The 18397-nt window shown below is 39.7% G+C and overlaps 2 protein-coding genes across 4 annotated transcripts in view; one reads left to right on the plus strand and one right to left on the minus strand.

Moving 5' to 3' along the window:
- LOC308065560 (uncharacterized protein) overlaps positions 1-18397 on the minus strand; it is a 185967-nt gene that overhangs the window by 92357 nt on the left and 75213 nt on the right. The gene's annotated exons all lie outside the window — the stretch shown is intronic.
- ITPR2 (inositol 1,4,5-trisphosphate receptor type 2) overlaps positions 1-18397 on the plus strand; it is a 269466-nt gene that overhangs the window by 52404 nt on the left and 198665 nt on the right. For 2 of the 3 annotated variants that reach the window (XM_080392861.1, XM_080392863.1), the window contains 2 exons: positions 1201-1296; positions 15464-15508. In XM_080392861.1, coding sequence (XP_080248987.1) covers positions 1201-1296; positions 15464-15508 — 141 coding nt within the window. The remainder of the gene's footprint in view (positions 1-1200; positions 1297-15463; positions 15509-18397) is intronic. The other variant, XM_080392862.1, reaches the window with a different exon arrangement.

Below are 18397 nucleotides of genomic sequence, written 5' to 3' on the forward strand. Positions count from 1 at the left end.
ATATTTTAGGCCCCAAAGGCCAGGGTTCAGTAAAAATACTTTACCACAACATGAATCATTCATAGCCTCTTGATATCATCATACACCTCCCCATAACTATTATTATTTTATGAAGTGGTTTGTGTAGGATGAACACTGAAGAGATGCTTTATTGCTCTGTGTGTGGAGAGAGGATGTTTTCTTACTATATTTACCTGCACTAAAATGATGAAGAGTCAAATCCAGACTTGATGTAAATGTGCGATTTTATCAAAGCCGGCTGAATGACACTCATGTATCTGGAGTTCTGAGTGTTTATATTTGACTCCATGTGCAATATGGAATATTGAAATTCATCACTGACAAGAAATCTCACAAATGTGATCAAGTCCATTCTTCTGCAACAGGGCACATCAACATCTGTTTAAAGTTAGGCTGAATAAAGGTGGTGTTGCTGAATGGGGGTGATTTTGAAAAGATGACTAGCAAATATATTTTTGTTTAACTGAGGAACACTGGAAATGGATATGTCTCAAACCCTTGCTCTTCTGGTAATGTAAACCCTACACCCAAAAGTTTTTACATGTTGATCAAACTGCATTTAGAACAGAGCTCCTCACTCAGACATAAGGTTGATTTTTGTCTGAGTGAAGACTGTATAGAATAGAGTATATTGCACTTGTGGATATTTGAGATTACTCCTTAACAGAGACAGAACTGCTAGGTTTGAAGGTAGTAAATGACCTACAGCTCAGTCAAGGGGAAAAAAAGAAATAACCTGGGATATTTTATCACTTGAACAAAAATTTATCAGAAGCCCCTGATGTTGTCGAAAATAGAGCTGATGTAAGCGGTGAAACAATATGAGAGATTTGAGTTTTGCTTTAAGTAGTGCCTATGTAAGTGTAGAGCAGCCACACTTACTTTCTTGAGCACCTGATTCACATGATGTCACTTTAAAGCAAAATTTGGCTTATCATATTTGCAGGGAGTAGATTAATGAGAACATGGAAAGTAATAGCAGTAGTATTTTGTGGCACCTGGCAAGAAATAAATGTAACTAGTTGTTATCTGTTAGTGTGAGCACAGAATTCCTGTTTGTGGTAGACTGTTCGTAATTATGTAGTTTACATATATTTATTTGCAACAGCCTGTAGGAAATGTCAGTGATTTAAGTATGATGTTGAGGACCATGATTAAAATCTGTACTTCTTCTTTCAGGTTGTCCATCATGACCCTTGCCGGGGTGGGGCAGGACAGTGGAATAGCTTGTTTAGATTTAAGCATTTGGCAACTGGAAACTACTTAGCTGCAGAGGTAAGAATGTGAATTAAACAAGTGGTTGTGTGCTACCTAACCAAGAACTATACGTGTCCTGCTAATTCAGAACTGCCATAGTACATAGGTCCACAATGTAGGTCTCTGAAAAGATCTCACACCAGGTCTGAATGGGGAGAACTGGATGTGCATTGCTGTGTCATGCTGTATTGCTATAGCCAGGGCTTGCAAGGAAAATTTTCTGAGCTACTGAATGCTAGTAGGTGAGCTCAAGACAGCATCTAACCTTAATTTCAACTGTGTTGTTTAATCTTGAATCTGCTGTTGTCATGGCAGCCAGGGCAAACACCAGTGTTAAATATCTACCATATTTACACTGAAAATCCTTGGATTCATTTATTTCTCTCTCTAATTTGCCCTTGTTTTTTGGATTAGGGTTGTGATCAGTCAAATATTCTTCTTTTCTGGCTCAGGCAGCCATATACAGAGTAAAGCTTTTAGAGTGCAATTGAGTGCAAGGTAATCATTGAGCTTGATCAGAGAAGTCTCTTTGCAAGCAGTAGAACAGATACTCTAAACTGCTCTAATTCAGGAGTTATCATTCCTTTTTTTTTCCCCCACAGGCCCTAGACTTCTTGAAAAAATGTTTCTATGGTGCTGATTTCAGTTTATTTATTGATCTCTGCCAGCCAGAGTGGGGTCCAAGGCATCCCTGTGTTGCGTAGAAACTTGAGGAAGGACAAACTTGTGTATCAGTATTGTGACCATTGGTGTTCTGCTAGTGCACTGTGATTATAAGCAGGTTACAGTGCTCTGCTGTTGCACTCTTGTCTTTTGACTAAAATTTGAATAAAGAAAAGTCTAAGGTAGTCTTTGCTCCTTTTGGTGGAACAAAAGGTCTGAGAGGAGAAGGAAGATTCTCCAACTTGTCTGGTTATTATCTGGTACTTCATGTTAAGGCAAAATAGTGTTACCACTCCCCCAAAAAGCAGCTTTAATATTGTTTAAGACCCATAATTGTCCTTAAAATAAAACAGTGCTCTTGACAAGCAGCTGGAATAGAGCAGGTAATACCAAGTTTCTGAAATGGGACAGTCTTCAGTTTTTTCCCTGGTTGCAAGAAGCTGTGAACTTTTTAACTTGTATCTAACCCATGTTAGAACTGGTTTGTGTCCAAGGTGTATATATCAATGGAATGAAGAGTGGGTGTTTTTCTACTGATTTAGTTAAGTCTGTGTAGGATTGTGTCTTTTGACTTACGCTTGGAAGTATGAGTGTGAAAATTTACAAGAGCCAGTTATATATCACTATATATTAGGGAATCCCCGAAAAAAGACTTGTTCTAAATGAATTGAATTATGTTTACATCAGTGCAACTTCTGTGTGTGGACAACTCCTTAGTATTACCAGGCCGCTGATTTCGCTTTCCAGCTCCTGTCTCAGCCTGCACTGATTTCAAAGTGAGAGCAAACAGGAGCTGTCAAACCTTTATGTATTTCTAATTACATCAAAACCAGTGTAAAAACAAACAGTGGACCACCAGTACAGATACTAATATTATTGTCTATCTAAGACTGAATGTAATTTGGATCTTTTCATTTGTTTTAGCAGTAGCTCACAGTGAAAGTTAGAAACCTCATAGGCCTGAGCAGCAAAGAGCATCATCCCTGTAGAGGCAGCGGACCGACATGCCTTAACTGCTCTGCTGTACACTTTTCGCCTCCATACTGCAGCAATACTTCAGCTTGGCTGAAGCTGGCTGGCTTTATAGTGTAATTACTATTAACCAATATTAGCTAATTTTCAAGAGGAAACCAGTACTCCCACCTAAGGGAAGGTTTCATTTTCCTCCCTGCTTACAGTGAGAGATGCTCCTAGTAGAAAGATTTTATTCAGACTAGGTAGTCTGATGGAAGGTCAAGAAAGGCATCAAGCATTCTGACTGATGGGCTTCCTTCTCCCACCATACCTAATCTGCTCGGGGATTTTCAGGATAAAAATCTTCAGGTGAAGAGGCGTCACACTGCATTGAATGTTGAACCTGAGCTTAGGTCCTTTCTATCTCTGGAAAGGAAATCCCCATCATGAAGGCTTGTAATACAGAGAGTACAGTTGGCACAGTAGAGTGAGACATGGAAGAGCATTTGGGTTTGATCGGAGGTGATATGCTGTGACTGGAGAACAGCATTAGCTACTGTATCTATGAAGTGTAAAATACCTGCTGGTGGAGATATTAAAGGTACCGCTGTAATAAAAACCTGTGAACTATATTTTACACAGTTCACGTGTCGGGCACAACACACCAGCCAGACATACACGTCAAAGATTTATGAACAGGCAGGCAGACGTCTACTGTGCGTGAACTAACTTTAAATCAAATGGGCAAAGCTTAGTGAACACTTAACTGTGCTCTTGCAGCACAGGAAGATTGCTCATGGTATGGATTATCAACAGCATCACACATTGCCATGACCTGATTTTGTTTAAGTTTCCATGATAAAGAGACCTAGAGCAGAATAATGAGTATGAATACATAGACAAAATTCATGAATCTTTTAATGATTCTGTTGTTGCCTAATGATATAATTCCTGTCACATTTTGAGCTGTTGTAAATCAGGATTGATCATCGTTTATAACCATTTTTTTCCTTACTTACTTTTACTTACTTCCTTCCATAAATCAGCTTGATTTGTACCATGGAGGCTTTTACAGTGGAATCTTGCATGGGTCAAGTCTCAGACAATGAGCAGAACTGTTCTTCACCTGGGTGTCTCCTTTTGTTCCTCCAGAGTTAGGCTTGCACCTTGTGTGAGCAGTGCTGTGCCTCCTCATTTTCTCTGAGGCATCCTGTGCCACATATAACTGGTCAATCCGATTTGTGATTCGGTGGGTCGTTACTGAGCCATGTTGTGAAGGGATGCTACTGCAGCTTGTTAAGGCTGGGGTATGATCTGGGGACTAAAAAAATTCAAGAGACTTGCTCCAGAGAATTGAGTAATTTGAAACTAATAAACTTAAAGGTGTTCAATACTACAGTAAGTAAGTTTAAAAAAAAAAAAAAGTGAGGAAATACATTTGTTCAGGAAAAAAAATATATAGGTGAGTACTTGTAAATCTGATTCTTACAAACTTGAGAGAATGAAGTCAGGATGTCTTAAGTTCTAAATTCCATGTTCCTAAGAATCACAATTAATCATCCAGATTTTGTTACCTTTTCAAAGACTAAGGGTCCTCTGATACCTCTGACTTCTGACACAGTCTCAGATAGTACCACTTCCTTTAATCCTCTTTCCACCTGGCATTACTTAGGCTAATTTTTCATTAATATGCTTTAAAGTTCTTTAAGACCCACTAATACCATAAAGCAACCAAGACCCTGCTACCAGACTATGGACTGAAGGTGGGCCACCTGAAAGACTCACTGCTAAAGGAGACCCAGCGGAAGACATTTGCTAACTGCACATAGCTGCATTGTCATTCCCCAATTACTGTGCATGTCCTGGGGACATGGTCTGACAGGTCAGATGGATGTATGCTCTCAGTTACTTAAGGTACAGGAGGGATATGATGAAGAAAGGGTTTCATGTTTGGTGGTAAAACTTGGGACACTAGAGATCTGGATAGGTGGTAGTGTCTGCCACATGCCTGGCATTTGGAAGCCTGAAGCCACTGGTTCAGATGTTCCTAAAACATTGAAAACTTAAAAAAGTGGAACCAAGTACTCAGCTGAAAAATTGGAAAGAGAAATTCTCTTCTTTGGAGGCAGTGGGAGTTCTGCTGTTAGTGTCAGAAGGGCTTGATTTCACCCAAAAAAGCTGAGCCAGATCCTTAGCAGGAGATTTAGACGCTAAGCCACCAGCTAGGATACAGGCTGCCAAGTTTCATTCTCATCTTCACAGTCAGCAGTCTTTTAGAAAAAGTTCTGTAGAAGGTTCTTTTTTTAGCCCTGGTTACAGCAAAATGACCCAAGTTATTCTGAAGTTTTATATTTATAAAGAGAGGCTGTAAGGTTAGGTGAAAATGGAATGCCTCAAAGTAACAAAGACTTTCCCTTTTTTTTTTTTTAAAGTCTTTTCAGTGCTTTTACCATGTGTAGAATGCACCCAAATCTATCTATCTGTGTGTGTGAGCGAGCTGCAATTTACTTGAACAGCCTTTCAAACGCTGCAGGTTGGGACCACACAGCTGTGCCTTTCTCATGAATATACCTAAACTTTTTCAATATTCTAATCACCCGGATAGAAGTCTCTTTGAACTGAGTATCAGCTTATTGATTGTACTGAGCCAGAACATGCACCTTTAATATTGTTCTCCATGTGTACAGCAGCTCCAGTTCTGTGTTTTCTAAACTGGATAATCTGTACCAAAACTATTAATGCTTGCTGTATGAGGACGTTAAACAGAAATATGTGTGCCCATGCATATGTATATGCACACACAAGAAATGCAGGATAAGTCTGTCATTCGTATTAAACTTCTCAGTTGAGATTGATATTACTAAAATAACCACACAAATATATATATATATACACAAATATCAAATCAATGCTAGCCTCAGATATTGCAGTAGGCGATAGATGAACCACAGTACACTGCTTGTGAAACATTGTGCACGCATACATAATCACAGTGTAGAATTTGAAAGGAAAAATATGTGGTAATTCTGTTTTACTTAGTTGAATAGACTAAACTAGAGTTACTGGATACCTTGGCTGAGGTATGGCAGTAAATCTGCTGAGGTAATTGTCTTTAACACTTAATTAACTATACTATACTAAATGAATTAAGGTAATGCAGGTAAGATGGCAGCCTTAATGCTTACCTTCTGTGATTCTTTGAAATTGTGGCTATAAACAAAGCTTCAGATTATTACTGTGCCTTCCAAGCTAGTGCAGAGTACTGATGTTGTTCCAAAAGGCAATCTGTGCCCTGAAGTTCCTCTAGATGAAAGAGAAGAGTGAGAACAGGGTGGCCAAATGCAATAGGTTGAAGCAATGAGCTCTGAGGTAATGGCAGAACCAAACATACTTTTTCTGAATTGTAGTGTGCTTCATTCATTAAACCAAATTGTTGTTCATATAAAGACCCTTATTGAGTAAAGCTCTTGGGAGTAGCCTTGTCTTTGAAGTCGGTGGAACATGAACATCTATGTGCTTTAGGGGTCAAGGGTGTCCCAGATACTGACCTGATGGGTTTGGATTTCCCCTAACAGTTCTCACTTGTGCAACCACCCCCTGGACATTGACTATTGTAGGACTGAAGCCCCCACAACAGACACTTAACTTCTACATAGGAATATACTTCATAAATGGCTTGTACAGGATGGTTGGGATGGCAAGTTCTTTAGCACATATTCTGATGATGGACAAGTCACAGAGATAAAGCTGTGCACTAGCTAGCTACTTTGGGAGAAGCAGCAATCTGATGTGCATCCCCAGTGCATGTCCCACTGGAAAACTCCTCTGGCCTTCTTATAGGGTTTGTTTTCTTCTTTCTGCAAGAGTGAAGGTGCAGGGTTTAAGCTGTAAAATGGATAAACTCCGATCAGAGTTCTGTTCTAAACTCTTTTGTTAAAGTCCCACGTGAAACATACTTCCAGCTTTGGCATTATTTTAGCACTAGATTCTCAAAGGAGCTTCTTTTGAAGGTAGGCGTGATTGAAGCCAGTTGGCCTGAGCAGCAGAGGGTTACATGCACGTGAGATGAAATGACAATTATATGAATATTCTAAATTGAACAGTAAGTCCAGTCCAACTCACCAAGGCTGCAGTTTGGTGGTAAAAGCACTTCAGTGGCAACGTGGGCTTGCAGAACTGTCGTGTTTCTGCGGGTACCTGGTTGTGGTCCTGTGACAGAGTGTGCCATCCCTGAGGTGGTATTAACACAGACTCCACGGTGCAGGGAAGCGGGAACAGTCTGTGCTGTACGCAGGGCTGCTGAGCTGAGGCACCGGGGCACGAGCGGCTGGGGTGGGTTAACAGGAGCTGCTGAAGGCCTTGCCTTGCGGGGTTGTCAGCTGAACTTCACCTTGTGCTGGGGTAGACCACTTGCTGAGAAATCTTGAATCAACGGCCAATAAAAGTTACTCATATTTCTGTCATCTTTCTTGAGTCATTTCTTCCCATATTATGTCACAGTTCTGTCAGAACTGCCCAAGTTTCTTTTCAGAGTAGCTTAAGTACATCACTCACTTTAAATTGAGAACTGCTGTTAATCTTGGTTTATGTTCTTTTAAATGGATTTCTGTTATGTCTCAGTATTAAAAACATTAGCCAGCCGTATGATATATGTCATTACAAAGCCATACTATTCATAATAAATTTAATCCTGTTGTAATAATCACTTGATTTGGATAATGGTGAATATAGTTGAGCACATGTTCAAGTTAATATTGATAGAAAATAATTATCCCCTGCCTTCTGAATAGGGCATAGTAAAGAAGCGGAACTTGCTACCCTGAGAATACAAAACAAAGCATTTAATGAGATTTTAAGAAAGATTACATATTTGTATGAGTAATAGTATCCTCAGCATTAGCTATGATAAAAAAAAATGTAAAAGGGAAACAGTTCCTCTTTAGTTTTATGCACTTACTTTTCTTTCACCTTCTTAAACTGCTGTGGAAAATGGAGTATTGCATAGGATGTTTTATTAATGCAACTGAGACTGACTATTTGAAGGCCATAATTTAGGCCTTTTGATATCCAGTTTTTGGAAATTGGACTACTGGAAGAGGCCTCCTGTGTTCAGGAAGCAAAAATGGACCACTGTTTGCCAGAGTTTGTTTTTTGGGTGACGTGCAAGCAAGCCTTTGCAGGAAAAATTATTTATCCTCTGATCATACAGCTCATGCAGGGGAGGAGAGCACAGTGGTAGATGCTCTGTGGTTCCTTCTGCCTTTAGAAACAGTATGACAGGTAACTGGATAAAACTGGGCTTGTTTAACTGAGATGTGCAGGTGCGTTTTGCTCAAGGGTAACAGTTTGCAAACCGGAGAAGGTACCAGGAGATGGCAGCATCCACCAAGACCTTCACACATCTGCTCACACATTTGATTTGTTGATACTGCGGGACCTCCTTACCTGGAGATTGCTTCAAAATCTTCCATTTGAGTCTTTTTTTCCCAGTCTCTTCATTAAATGTTAATACAGCATTCTGATTAGTTTCTGTCTGTTGGTCTCAGTGATTAGAGGTTCTTGTTAGAAAAAGGGCTTGCCAAGGTGACAGGGTGAACTCAACACCATAAGCCTTATTTCTGTTTTTCACGTCTCATAGGAGGCATGTGGTTTTGTTTTATAGCTCTATAAGGAATGAAGGATAATTTACAGCTATGTGCGAAGAGATGGAAGAGATACAGAGACTAGAGGAGGAGGAGGAGGATGGATTACTGATTTACAGAGCCCGTCTAACCTGTTCCACAGACTTGGATAGGGCTTTTTAATGGGACGGAGTTAGAAGCTGTCCATTTAGCAAAACCCAGAGCTAGATTTTTCCAAGGTTTTTAAGAATCTTGAGAATGCAGCTAAACTTCTTGAGCTGACTTGTATTGACTTTTGTGGAACTTAGGAACAACATTTGCATCTGTCGGTGTGCAAGTACCTTCAGAAATCTGGATCTCTGAGGAAGGTTTTTTCCCCCCAGCCAGCTAGTTTTGCAGCAGTGGTCTGTGACTCTGTTCAGCTAGGCTTTTTCAGTCCTGTCTGAAGTTGGCTGTGTTTGAGCCTTGTCTGTATACATGTTTAGGAGGAAGGGAAGCGTGAAGCCATTAATGCAGCATTTATTGTCATTTAGTCATTGTAAGGACTGCTTCTCTTATTAAAAATACAACTGCTGTATTGCATTTTGATGTGTTCCAAAATAGCAAATGTAGACATGTGGTCTGTTCTTTAATGCATTTTTTTTTTTGCTTATTATTTCAAGATTATTTGAAAAGCTTTTATTCAATTATATTTGCGTATCTTTTTTTCGATGCTTGGAGGTTTAGAAGGTTTCCCTTGTTCCCTTGTTTGTTTTTTATTGTTGTTGGGTTTTTTTTGTGTGTGTGCCTGTTTGTTTTTTTAACAGTAGAAATGTTATAATGTCTGATCCAATCATCCCTAGTTATTTCTGGGAGGACCACTGAAAGACATGTGGGATATTAATATTTAGAATGTAACAGTTGAAGAGATGAGGATGCTTTTTCGCATAGCACATGTTGGCATGGAGCCGCTGAAGCGCATAACTCATAGCTGAGGTTATGGCCCAGCATTCAGGTTAGACTAAGGCATCTCTTAGACATTTTTCTTTCTTTTGACTTCCTCTGCAGAATGGGATATGGCCATGTGGGACTGAACACCATGTGCTGGTGGGTGGTCAGGTTCTTTGCCCTTGGTCACAGTAGAAACAAAAGGATTTCCCAGTCACCGCTCCCTCCTGGCCTAATGTAGAGCTGCACGTTGTGGAGCCTCCAGCTCATGCTGCTGGTGTGAGACCTTTAAATCAGTGGTGAGTCAGGCATACCAAACCATTGGCCTGCCATTGCTTACACAGCAGCTAAAAATGCCATCAAGGTGACCTATCCTTTCTTCTTAGGATGAGGGTGAATAATTGGGACAGGCAGGCATCAGAGCTGATTCCTGTTCATGTTTTGGACTAGCAGGGACAGCTGTCCCTGTCCACCTCATGCTGCCTTGTGCCACATGGGGGGCCTGAAGCAGACAAAAAAAAATCAGTCTCCCAGCACTCCCCAGAAACTCCTCTGATCTGCTAAGACATGGCTTATAAAGCAAAACAGCAGAAAAATACAGTCCTGAAATAAAAGACCTTTAAAGACTTCTAAACTTTCGTCAGATGATGACTATCAGGAACTTTGTGCTGGTGCTGTGGCAGGATTGAATGGGGTTTATCGAGGTAGAGTCATAGTTAGTCTTTCTCCAGCAAGTTAATAAAATGACAAAAGTCCTTTGAATACCACCAAAGTCTTGAAATTGTGCAAAAGTCCTTTGGATTTATTGAAAGCTAATCAGTATGACATTAACAAATAACAAAGCAAGCCTAATGAAGGTAAAAGATTTGAGAAATGGGGTTTTTTTCTTTTGTGTTGGCTTTTTTTTCCTGAAACACTTGCCCTTGTTGATTGGGTGACAGGCAGTGTGTTAACAGGCTGGTTATCAAATGAAATGGGAACTGTTTATGTGTGTTGAATTAGATCCTTTTATTCTTTCTCTGTCAGGGTTTACTTCATAAATGTGAGTTTTAACCAAGTTGTTAAAACACTCCTTTAGCTGAAATTTGGCAATCTAAATCTTTCCTTGATGAGGTGTTTTAAATATCCTTTACCTAGTCAACAAAATTTGATTAAAATCGGCATGGGTGTTTCTTTCCCCAAACTCCTCTCTCTTCTTCTTAATTGTGTCCAAAAATAGCCTGTTTGGGTACTTTCCATGCATTCCTCTAAGAAAGCAGCATTCAGCATGAAAGAGATATTCCAAACTATTTGTCCACAGTTGTTGGACTGTAAAGCATATTTTACTAAGTAAAGATGCAAAAATAAAATTAAACCCAGGAATAACATGTTAGTGAGAAGTGTTCTGCTCAATTGTAAAATCTCAGGAGATTATGCACTGTGTAGTCTTATGTATTAAAACCTTTAAGATTTAGCTTTGCCTAGCTTTAATCAGTAGGAATATCATCAGTGGAGATGACAGAACCTGGAACTTGTAGCACTCAGTCTAGCAGAATACCTTTGAGAATTACCAGGGCACTTGCATTCTCTGAGCACCAAGTACCAGAAGTAACACACAAATACACACAGATGAAAGTTGTCTTCCTGCTGTGCAGACTCTGCAGGAGGATGATCACATTGTGAGGACGCTAGGCAAAAATTCAGGAATGAGATTCCTGATAATTCCTGATAACTTTAACCAGAAGCAGTTAAAATACTTTGTCTATACCTCAGTTTTCCACCTGTAAAAGATGGCTTCTATTATGTGTTTGTCACACATACTTTCTACTGGGGGCTTTCTGCTGCTCCCACAGTATGAGTATATTGGTATATGTATGCATTCATATGCCTGCTTTTTTTTACATACCGCTGTGTACAAAGGCTGAGCCTGCAATCTGTCTAAGAGCCATCAATTTTTATACATCCAGGAGGACCACTTGCAATGCTGACCCTGACCTTCAGGCTCTTTCAGATACCCTGTGCAGATCACAAGTTGGGAATTTGGCTTCTTACAAAAATGTGCAAGTAAATGCTAGTTTTGTTTAGGTTAAAAGGATGTATTATCTTCTCTGTAGTTGCAAGTCTTTCTATAAATGCCAAAATAGTAGATTTTCATGTTTAAAAATATGGTGTTGTGTGGTAGTTGTGGCCTTCTTATGATACTGAATTTTATTGTCCGCTGTTGAGTCTGCTAGGCTGCTTCCACGCTCTTTTCTCCCCAGCAGATTTAGATTCCAAGACAAGTTGAGGTCCCAGATACTTCTTGTGAACTATATTGTGCAAATTGCATTTGCAGGTACAGTGGTACTTCCCTGTTGATAGGACCTTAGCATAAGGAAAAGCTTATGCAGCACCTAAGTCACTGTGTACTGTTAGCCTGTGCGTGTAAAACCGTGATGTCTTCCATGGTGCTGTGATGTGAGAGAAAAGTTGATACAATAGCCCCATTTTCTGGAGCTGAAGAGATTTTATGTAGGCTGGAGGGTGTGTAGAGTTGGGTCTGGGTTCATATGTATAAGCAACTGAAGAAGATGAAGTGTCTGTGTGTCATAAATCATTGTCATTGGAGCTGTGAGAGCTGATCACCTTAGCCTTGCCCAAATGCAAAATCCCCACAACAGAGCTGGCCTTCTGCATGGTGGTGGAGTGAAGGACAAGCACAACTACTATCAGGTGGCCAGTTCACTGCTTCACTGATGTGAATTCTTCTTTGTCCTTCCCTAGTTGTTCTCTACTAATACAGTCTGTGTTACTTGATGTAGACCACCTCCCTTACCACCATATAGCGATTGCCGTTTACTCATGTGGTTGGGTTGTGTGGCCTTACGTAGTGGGTGAGTGTTGGGATGTTATGGTGAGTCTCATGAGCTTGCCATTACATGGAATGAGTTTCAGGGTCTTTGATATTGTTTATCTTTCAGCCATGAGGCAGCTGAACTCTCATTTTGTGATACCTTTTTTGCTCCCATGCATGGAAAGGTAAAAAATGGCTGTAACTAAGTTTGTTGAAAAACAAGCAGCAGAGGATTAGAATTTCTGGATTATTCTGCATTGGAAAAGAAGCTGTTGCAGATATACTCAAAAAAACCCCCAAACATTTAATGAAGTTGTTACAATAATGACTTATACAATCACACTTGCTTGAGCTCTGCAGTTTACAATGCATCGTGTTCTCACTGCATATTGACTGTATGCACCTTCCAGTGGTGTTTTATAGAAATATACAGTACTGTATTTCATCTACATTTCAGTAACATTGCAAATTCAACACATCCAATGACACAAAAAAGCTTGAAGGCTGCTGAGCTTCAACAGGGCCCATTTTAGCATAGTATTCTTAGTACTAAACACCTGCAAGGAATGTTACTTGCTTTCATTAGCAGCAAGGAAAAAAGTTATTAATGTTATTTTCAAGGATTCTTTTGTTTTGGAGGCTTACTGAAGAACATGGAAGCAATCTTACATAAATCAGAAAAAGCAATAGATTTTGGAGTGTTAAGACTGTCACTGTGTCCTTAGCTGATTGTGCTGTACTTCAATATTGAAAAGGACTCAGAACAAGTGTAATATGACATGCACTACATGATTTATGCCACTCTACCCGAAGAATATAGTATGGGATAATGGCTAATACTGATTTTCAGAGATACTCAGCGCGAACAACTTCAGCTGAAATGAAAATGAAAGTGGCAGCTGCTCAGCACAGCCAAAAATGGGGCTGTGAACATCAGCCCTAAAACTGCCTTCCATTGTGTTTACAGTTTAACATCAGCATCTCAAAACTTTCTGTAAAGAACTACTTTTTAGTTATATTATTTCTGTTACAGTGGGGCAAGAAAACCCATCATTAAGGATGCACTTTATTTTTCATTTGAGCCTTCTGTCTCCCTCAGCCTCAGTCCACAAGTGAACTATTTTGGAAATTTGAAGGCAATCTGTTTAGTCATTTCTAAGTAGGCAAGAAGTGGCGTGGGAGAGAGTTTTTCCTAGTTTTTCCTGTTGCTATATATTTTTTTAAAGCATCATTATGGTGAAAGCAAACAGCTGAAGAATAGCAGAATTCAAGGCCTGATTCATACTGGGTAGAAAAGTGTATTCACTAGGGCCCTTAAATGAAACACTATAGATTTATCCCGTTTGAAGATATAGTCCTCGGTGCACAGTTCTCTCTGGTGCTGATTCTAGTGTCAAGCCTGAGATGACTCAAACTTTTTCTTGCTTGGTTACAGCCAGCAGAATCTGAAGGTAGGGTAGAATTTAGCCTTTCTGTACCTTCCCTGCTGTGCTGGAAGGCCAACATGTATGGCTGTGACTGAGGAGCGCTGCCTGGTAATTTTTTCAGTTCTGGATGGTGGACCAAAGGTACAGAGTCCAGCTTGGCTGTTAGAATGGGCAACTAGTATTATTCTAAGGTGTCAGGTGAACAAATGTAATGCTGAAAGAAGTGTGAGAACTTACAAAGAAACCAAACGTATACAAACAGTTACATATATATGTATGTATAACTTCTTGTTGTCTGTTGTTCAGCGTTCATTCCTGTTGCCGTATAACAGAAGTAGGTGGGAGCAGGAGCTAGGAGACTGTGTGAGAGTGTCGTGGAGGAGCAAAATGCAAAATTTGGGATAGGTGTCAATGCAGGGAGGAAAGCAGGCTGTCTAAATTAGATTTGTGAGGGTAACACAGTGGCTAATGCTAATACTGAGATGAAGACGGGGCAATAAACCTCTGGCCATTTCTGTGTTAGCACATCAAGTCATGATGCAGAGGGAAGGTATTTTCAGCAGTTCTAGGAATATCTGAAAGTTTTCCTTCTTTCTTCAGGCTCATGATGTGGAGAAGAGCTGGCTTTTTTGGGGGTAAAGGGATATAAATGATACAGTATTAATAAAAACTTTATAAACTTAATAAAAACTCTTTACAATAGTTGTCTGGGTGTTATTAGTTATTAGCCTGTGTTGTTAGATGTATGATGACATGATATTGAAAAGTTTTACTGGAATTCATTCAGCTTGCCCTGTGTAATTCACTTCGGACTCTTGCACGCTGGTAATGCCAAATTCAAAGCCAAGAAAACGACTGTACTTATCTGTAAGATGTATACATTGTTTGTTATTTAAGAACTAAATTACCTTATATAACTAATAATTTAACTTTAGCATTTTCAATGCTTTGACAGCATATCTTCTGTCAGGGAATATGGTAAATATTGAGGCAAAATTTTTTCATTATGTAAGTCAAATCTTGAAAGGTTTCATGTGCAGCCAATGTGTGGGCATATGTGTGTTTATTTATTTGAGTATATATCTGCCTACATAATCCCTCATCTTCTAGTCTACGTATTTTTGCTGTCAAAAGTAAAATCCTATTCAACACTGTTAAATAGTAATACTTTACACTTACTATTATATAGTCTTTCATTCAAGCTTCTCATGCTACTTTAGTTATTAATTAAGGCTTGATAATCCTGGCATGACATAGAAAATATTATCCCCCTTAATAATGGTTAAACAGAACCACAAGGTAACTAAACACTTGCCTGTAGTGGCATTGCCATTCCTGTTTCAAAGATGTGTTTATTCGGAATCCACTGTCTTCCTGTAAAATCTCAGTAGACATGAAGCACTTTAATTTTTATCTCAATATATCTTCTCAAGGTCAGTGCTGGAAGTGGCTCTCTGCGTGTGTGACTGTAATTTGCTGTGTTTAGGTCAGTAACTATCTGTGCTGTCTTCATTGTTTTTAGTTTTGGTTGTTTGAGATTCTTCTCTTGAGTTAACAAGCTTGATTGCAAGATGCGCTTTTTTTGAAGTGAGGACATAGCCAGTTAAGTCAGTCAGAAATTGAATCAGTAATTCTTAGACTCTTGTTCTCATACTGCTTCTAAATACTCCACTGTCCTTTTGCAAGATGGATACATAATACAGAACTGAACCAAACTCTCCCCCTAGTTCCTAAATGTCTAAAAGCTATCAAGATAGTATTTGACTTCTTTTCTTTTCCAGCTTAACCCACACTATCCAGAAGGTAATAATGAAGGAAAAGCTTCGGTAAGTGGAATTTATATTGCATATGATCTGGGAAATACTGTATCATGAGCCCAATACAGCCCAACATAAGATAGTCCTTCACAGCTTTCCTTTTACTTACGTGTTACGGCTGCTGGGATTGTTTTCTGTGCCCTGTGTAAGCTAGGGTGCAGCTCAGAACTGGTGTTACAGAAAGTTTTCCCTCGTGTAATAAAAATGATAGGAAACATATTCAAATTCTGTATAAAATTAGCATTGCGTGGAAGCTGTTCTGCTTGGTGACTGTAGATACAAATTTTATAAATTCTTCTGAAATCAGAGGTATTACTTCATGGCAAGCCCCACCATACTCTTTAGCAAGAAAACCAGAGACAAAACAAAAAAGTCTGGTTACTTACATGCCAATACCAATTCTGAGGCTCTGCTAGTGGAGACAAGCCTCCTTGGAGCATGTTTGTCAGTCAAGTGTGGCGCTAAATCTAAGAACATGCTGAGACTCTTTTTATTGCCTATATTGAATACATGCAAGCAGATATTCAGGCACAGGCTTAGCTGAGCCCTGCCACACTTCAGGCAAAAAGCATGACATCGTTGCAAGGATCCCCGTTGTCCTCGCTGCAGTGTGGACGGGTTGGACATAGGCCTTAGATCCTTTGCCTAGGAGGCAATGGCCTTTGCCTTGTACAATGTCAAGAGCAGGCTAGCTTATTCTAACTAACGAGGCAAGGCCAGACATGTTGTTGATAACGTGTGAAGGAAGTGGAGCTAAAACCCTGGGAGTATCATACTCTTACTGAGACAACAAATAGTCCCCCCCTGAAATTATTCCTCCATCAAGTTCATGAGATTGCCTTGAAAACATCGAGGTCTTCTTCAAAAAAAAATAAAAAAAAAATCAGTGTAGTTTATTTTTGCCTTCTGGCTTTTGTTCTTTAGGAGGACACACTTTCAAGTTTTTCTCTGTACAGGGAAGAATTTTTTATTTTTCATGAAACGAAACCCAAGATTCTTACATAATTGCATGCCTTCGGGACTGCAATTTTAATAAAAATGGAGACTTTTGTAGGAGTTGGCGACATTGGTTTTCCATCTTCCCTGGTATTTCGTATTAATGGTAATATAGCAATAACAGCTAAGCTGTCCAGAGAAATGAGAATTTTCTCTCATGAAAATACAGATGTTCCACCATTTTTTTTCTCATCCGTATTGGAATGACACTTGAAGCCCTTGGAGCTTTTGAGTGGAAATTGAGCTAAGTTCTAGAATACCCTAGTGAGGAAGGTGCTTGCTTGGAAAAGCCTGGGTTTGTGCTTTTGCTCTGTAAATATTGGAGCTCATCTCATAGGCTTGCATCTGCATTAACATTGTAGTTCACACCATGACAGCACTTCTGAATCTCCGGATTATTCCCTTTTTAAGACACTCCAATTCACTTTGCAGAGCAGTCTCAGGGCGTGTAAACTTGTGTTCTGTTGGATGAAAGTTAAAAAGACAGGCATACCCCTGGAATGTATCTACTGGGCTCCAGCCTTTCATGGGTGAGAAGCCCAGAAAACCAGACTACAGCTAGTTTGAAGTAACACCTATGAAAACCTGTGTAGGATAGATAGTAGGCTCTCACCACCGAAGATCCAATCCTATTATACTACACTATACTAATTTAAATATAGTATAGGGTTTCCAGTTGTAGCAATTCCAGTTCATCTAAATAGTTAAACATTCCCTGGACTGGGTAATGAAGAAGGCACAAGAGTAATCTGAACATGAATGTTAAAGGTGACTTCTGTAGCAGTTTGACTTAATACTCCTGGGTATTGGTTTCAACTAAACCCCCAGACCAGATAAATGAGATTAGATGAATACTTCCAATGAAAATCTAATCAAAACTGATTGATGATCAAAACTGATTTCTCTCTGGAAATTTTAATTGATGCAGTCAGCACTTCCTTGTGAAAAATGTTTTGTGAAGGAACTCCTAAGAATGTTTGGTAGCACCTCCATGTAAATCCAAGCCTACAGGCACTTTTAGCATGGTAGAAATCCCTTTGGATCCTCCACCCCCATATGGTCTTGTTGGAAACAGCATGAGTCAGCAGTGGCTATTTTAAGCCTTTGTTCTGGCCTTGAGCAACTGAGCAGAAAAGCTTCACATCCCTGTGCAGGATTTTTTTTTAATGTTACATTGGTGTGGTGTTTTGAATTGTCCCTCAAAAGTACAATACTCTTACAGTATTTGCAGTTGTTTAAGGGCCAGCTATGTCAGTCTTGCATCCAATATGCATATAACCTAGAGCGCACACACTTTCTTTGCTCCGTGTTTTTTATTTAGTGTTTCTTCTGCCAGGTGACTGCCTAAATGATTCACTGCAAAGGCATCTTCTTTTTCATCTTTTGAAGCAATTAATTTTGAAATACTGCCTGTGAAGTAAATCTGCTCTGGAAGGGGAGGTGAAGTGGACCTACCCCAGCAAAATTTGAAGTCTGAGTAGCAGGGAGATGGGAGATACATACCTGAAGGAAGAAACTGAGCCTGCAGCCTGTGTTTTTCTTTTCTCTGCTAGTCTGTTGGATAAAAGGGTACCAGCTCCTCTCTTTCATCTGGGTTTTAAAGGCAGCCTAACCATCTGTGCCTTTTGTGCCAACCCTTGACTCCTAAATGTATGATAGGGCTTCTTGTGCATGTTTGCTGCCTGGCTTACAAGTCCTGATCACAGTTGCTTAGGCAACTGAATTTTAGGGAGCAGCAATGGAGAAGGATGTTCCATGGTGCAGTAGTGGGCATAGGCACCTATGTTCTGCCAAAGTGCATCTTTTCTGCCTTGTCTAAGTGACTCAAAAGTCTAAAAGGGTTTTGGCTCCAGAGAACATAAATATTACTGGAAGTCACCAGGACTTTTGTTCCCAAGCATT

The sequence above is a fragment of the Falco punctatus genome, assembly GCF_963210335.1.
Source record: "Falco punctatus genome assembly, chromosome: 6".
In the NCBI taxonomy this organism is placed as follows: domain Eukaryota; kingdom Metazoa; phylum Chordata; class Aves; order Falconiformes; family Falconidae; genus Falco; species Falco punctatus.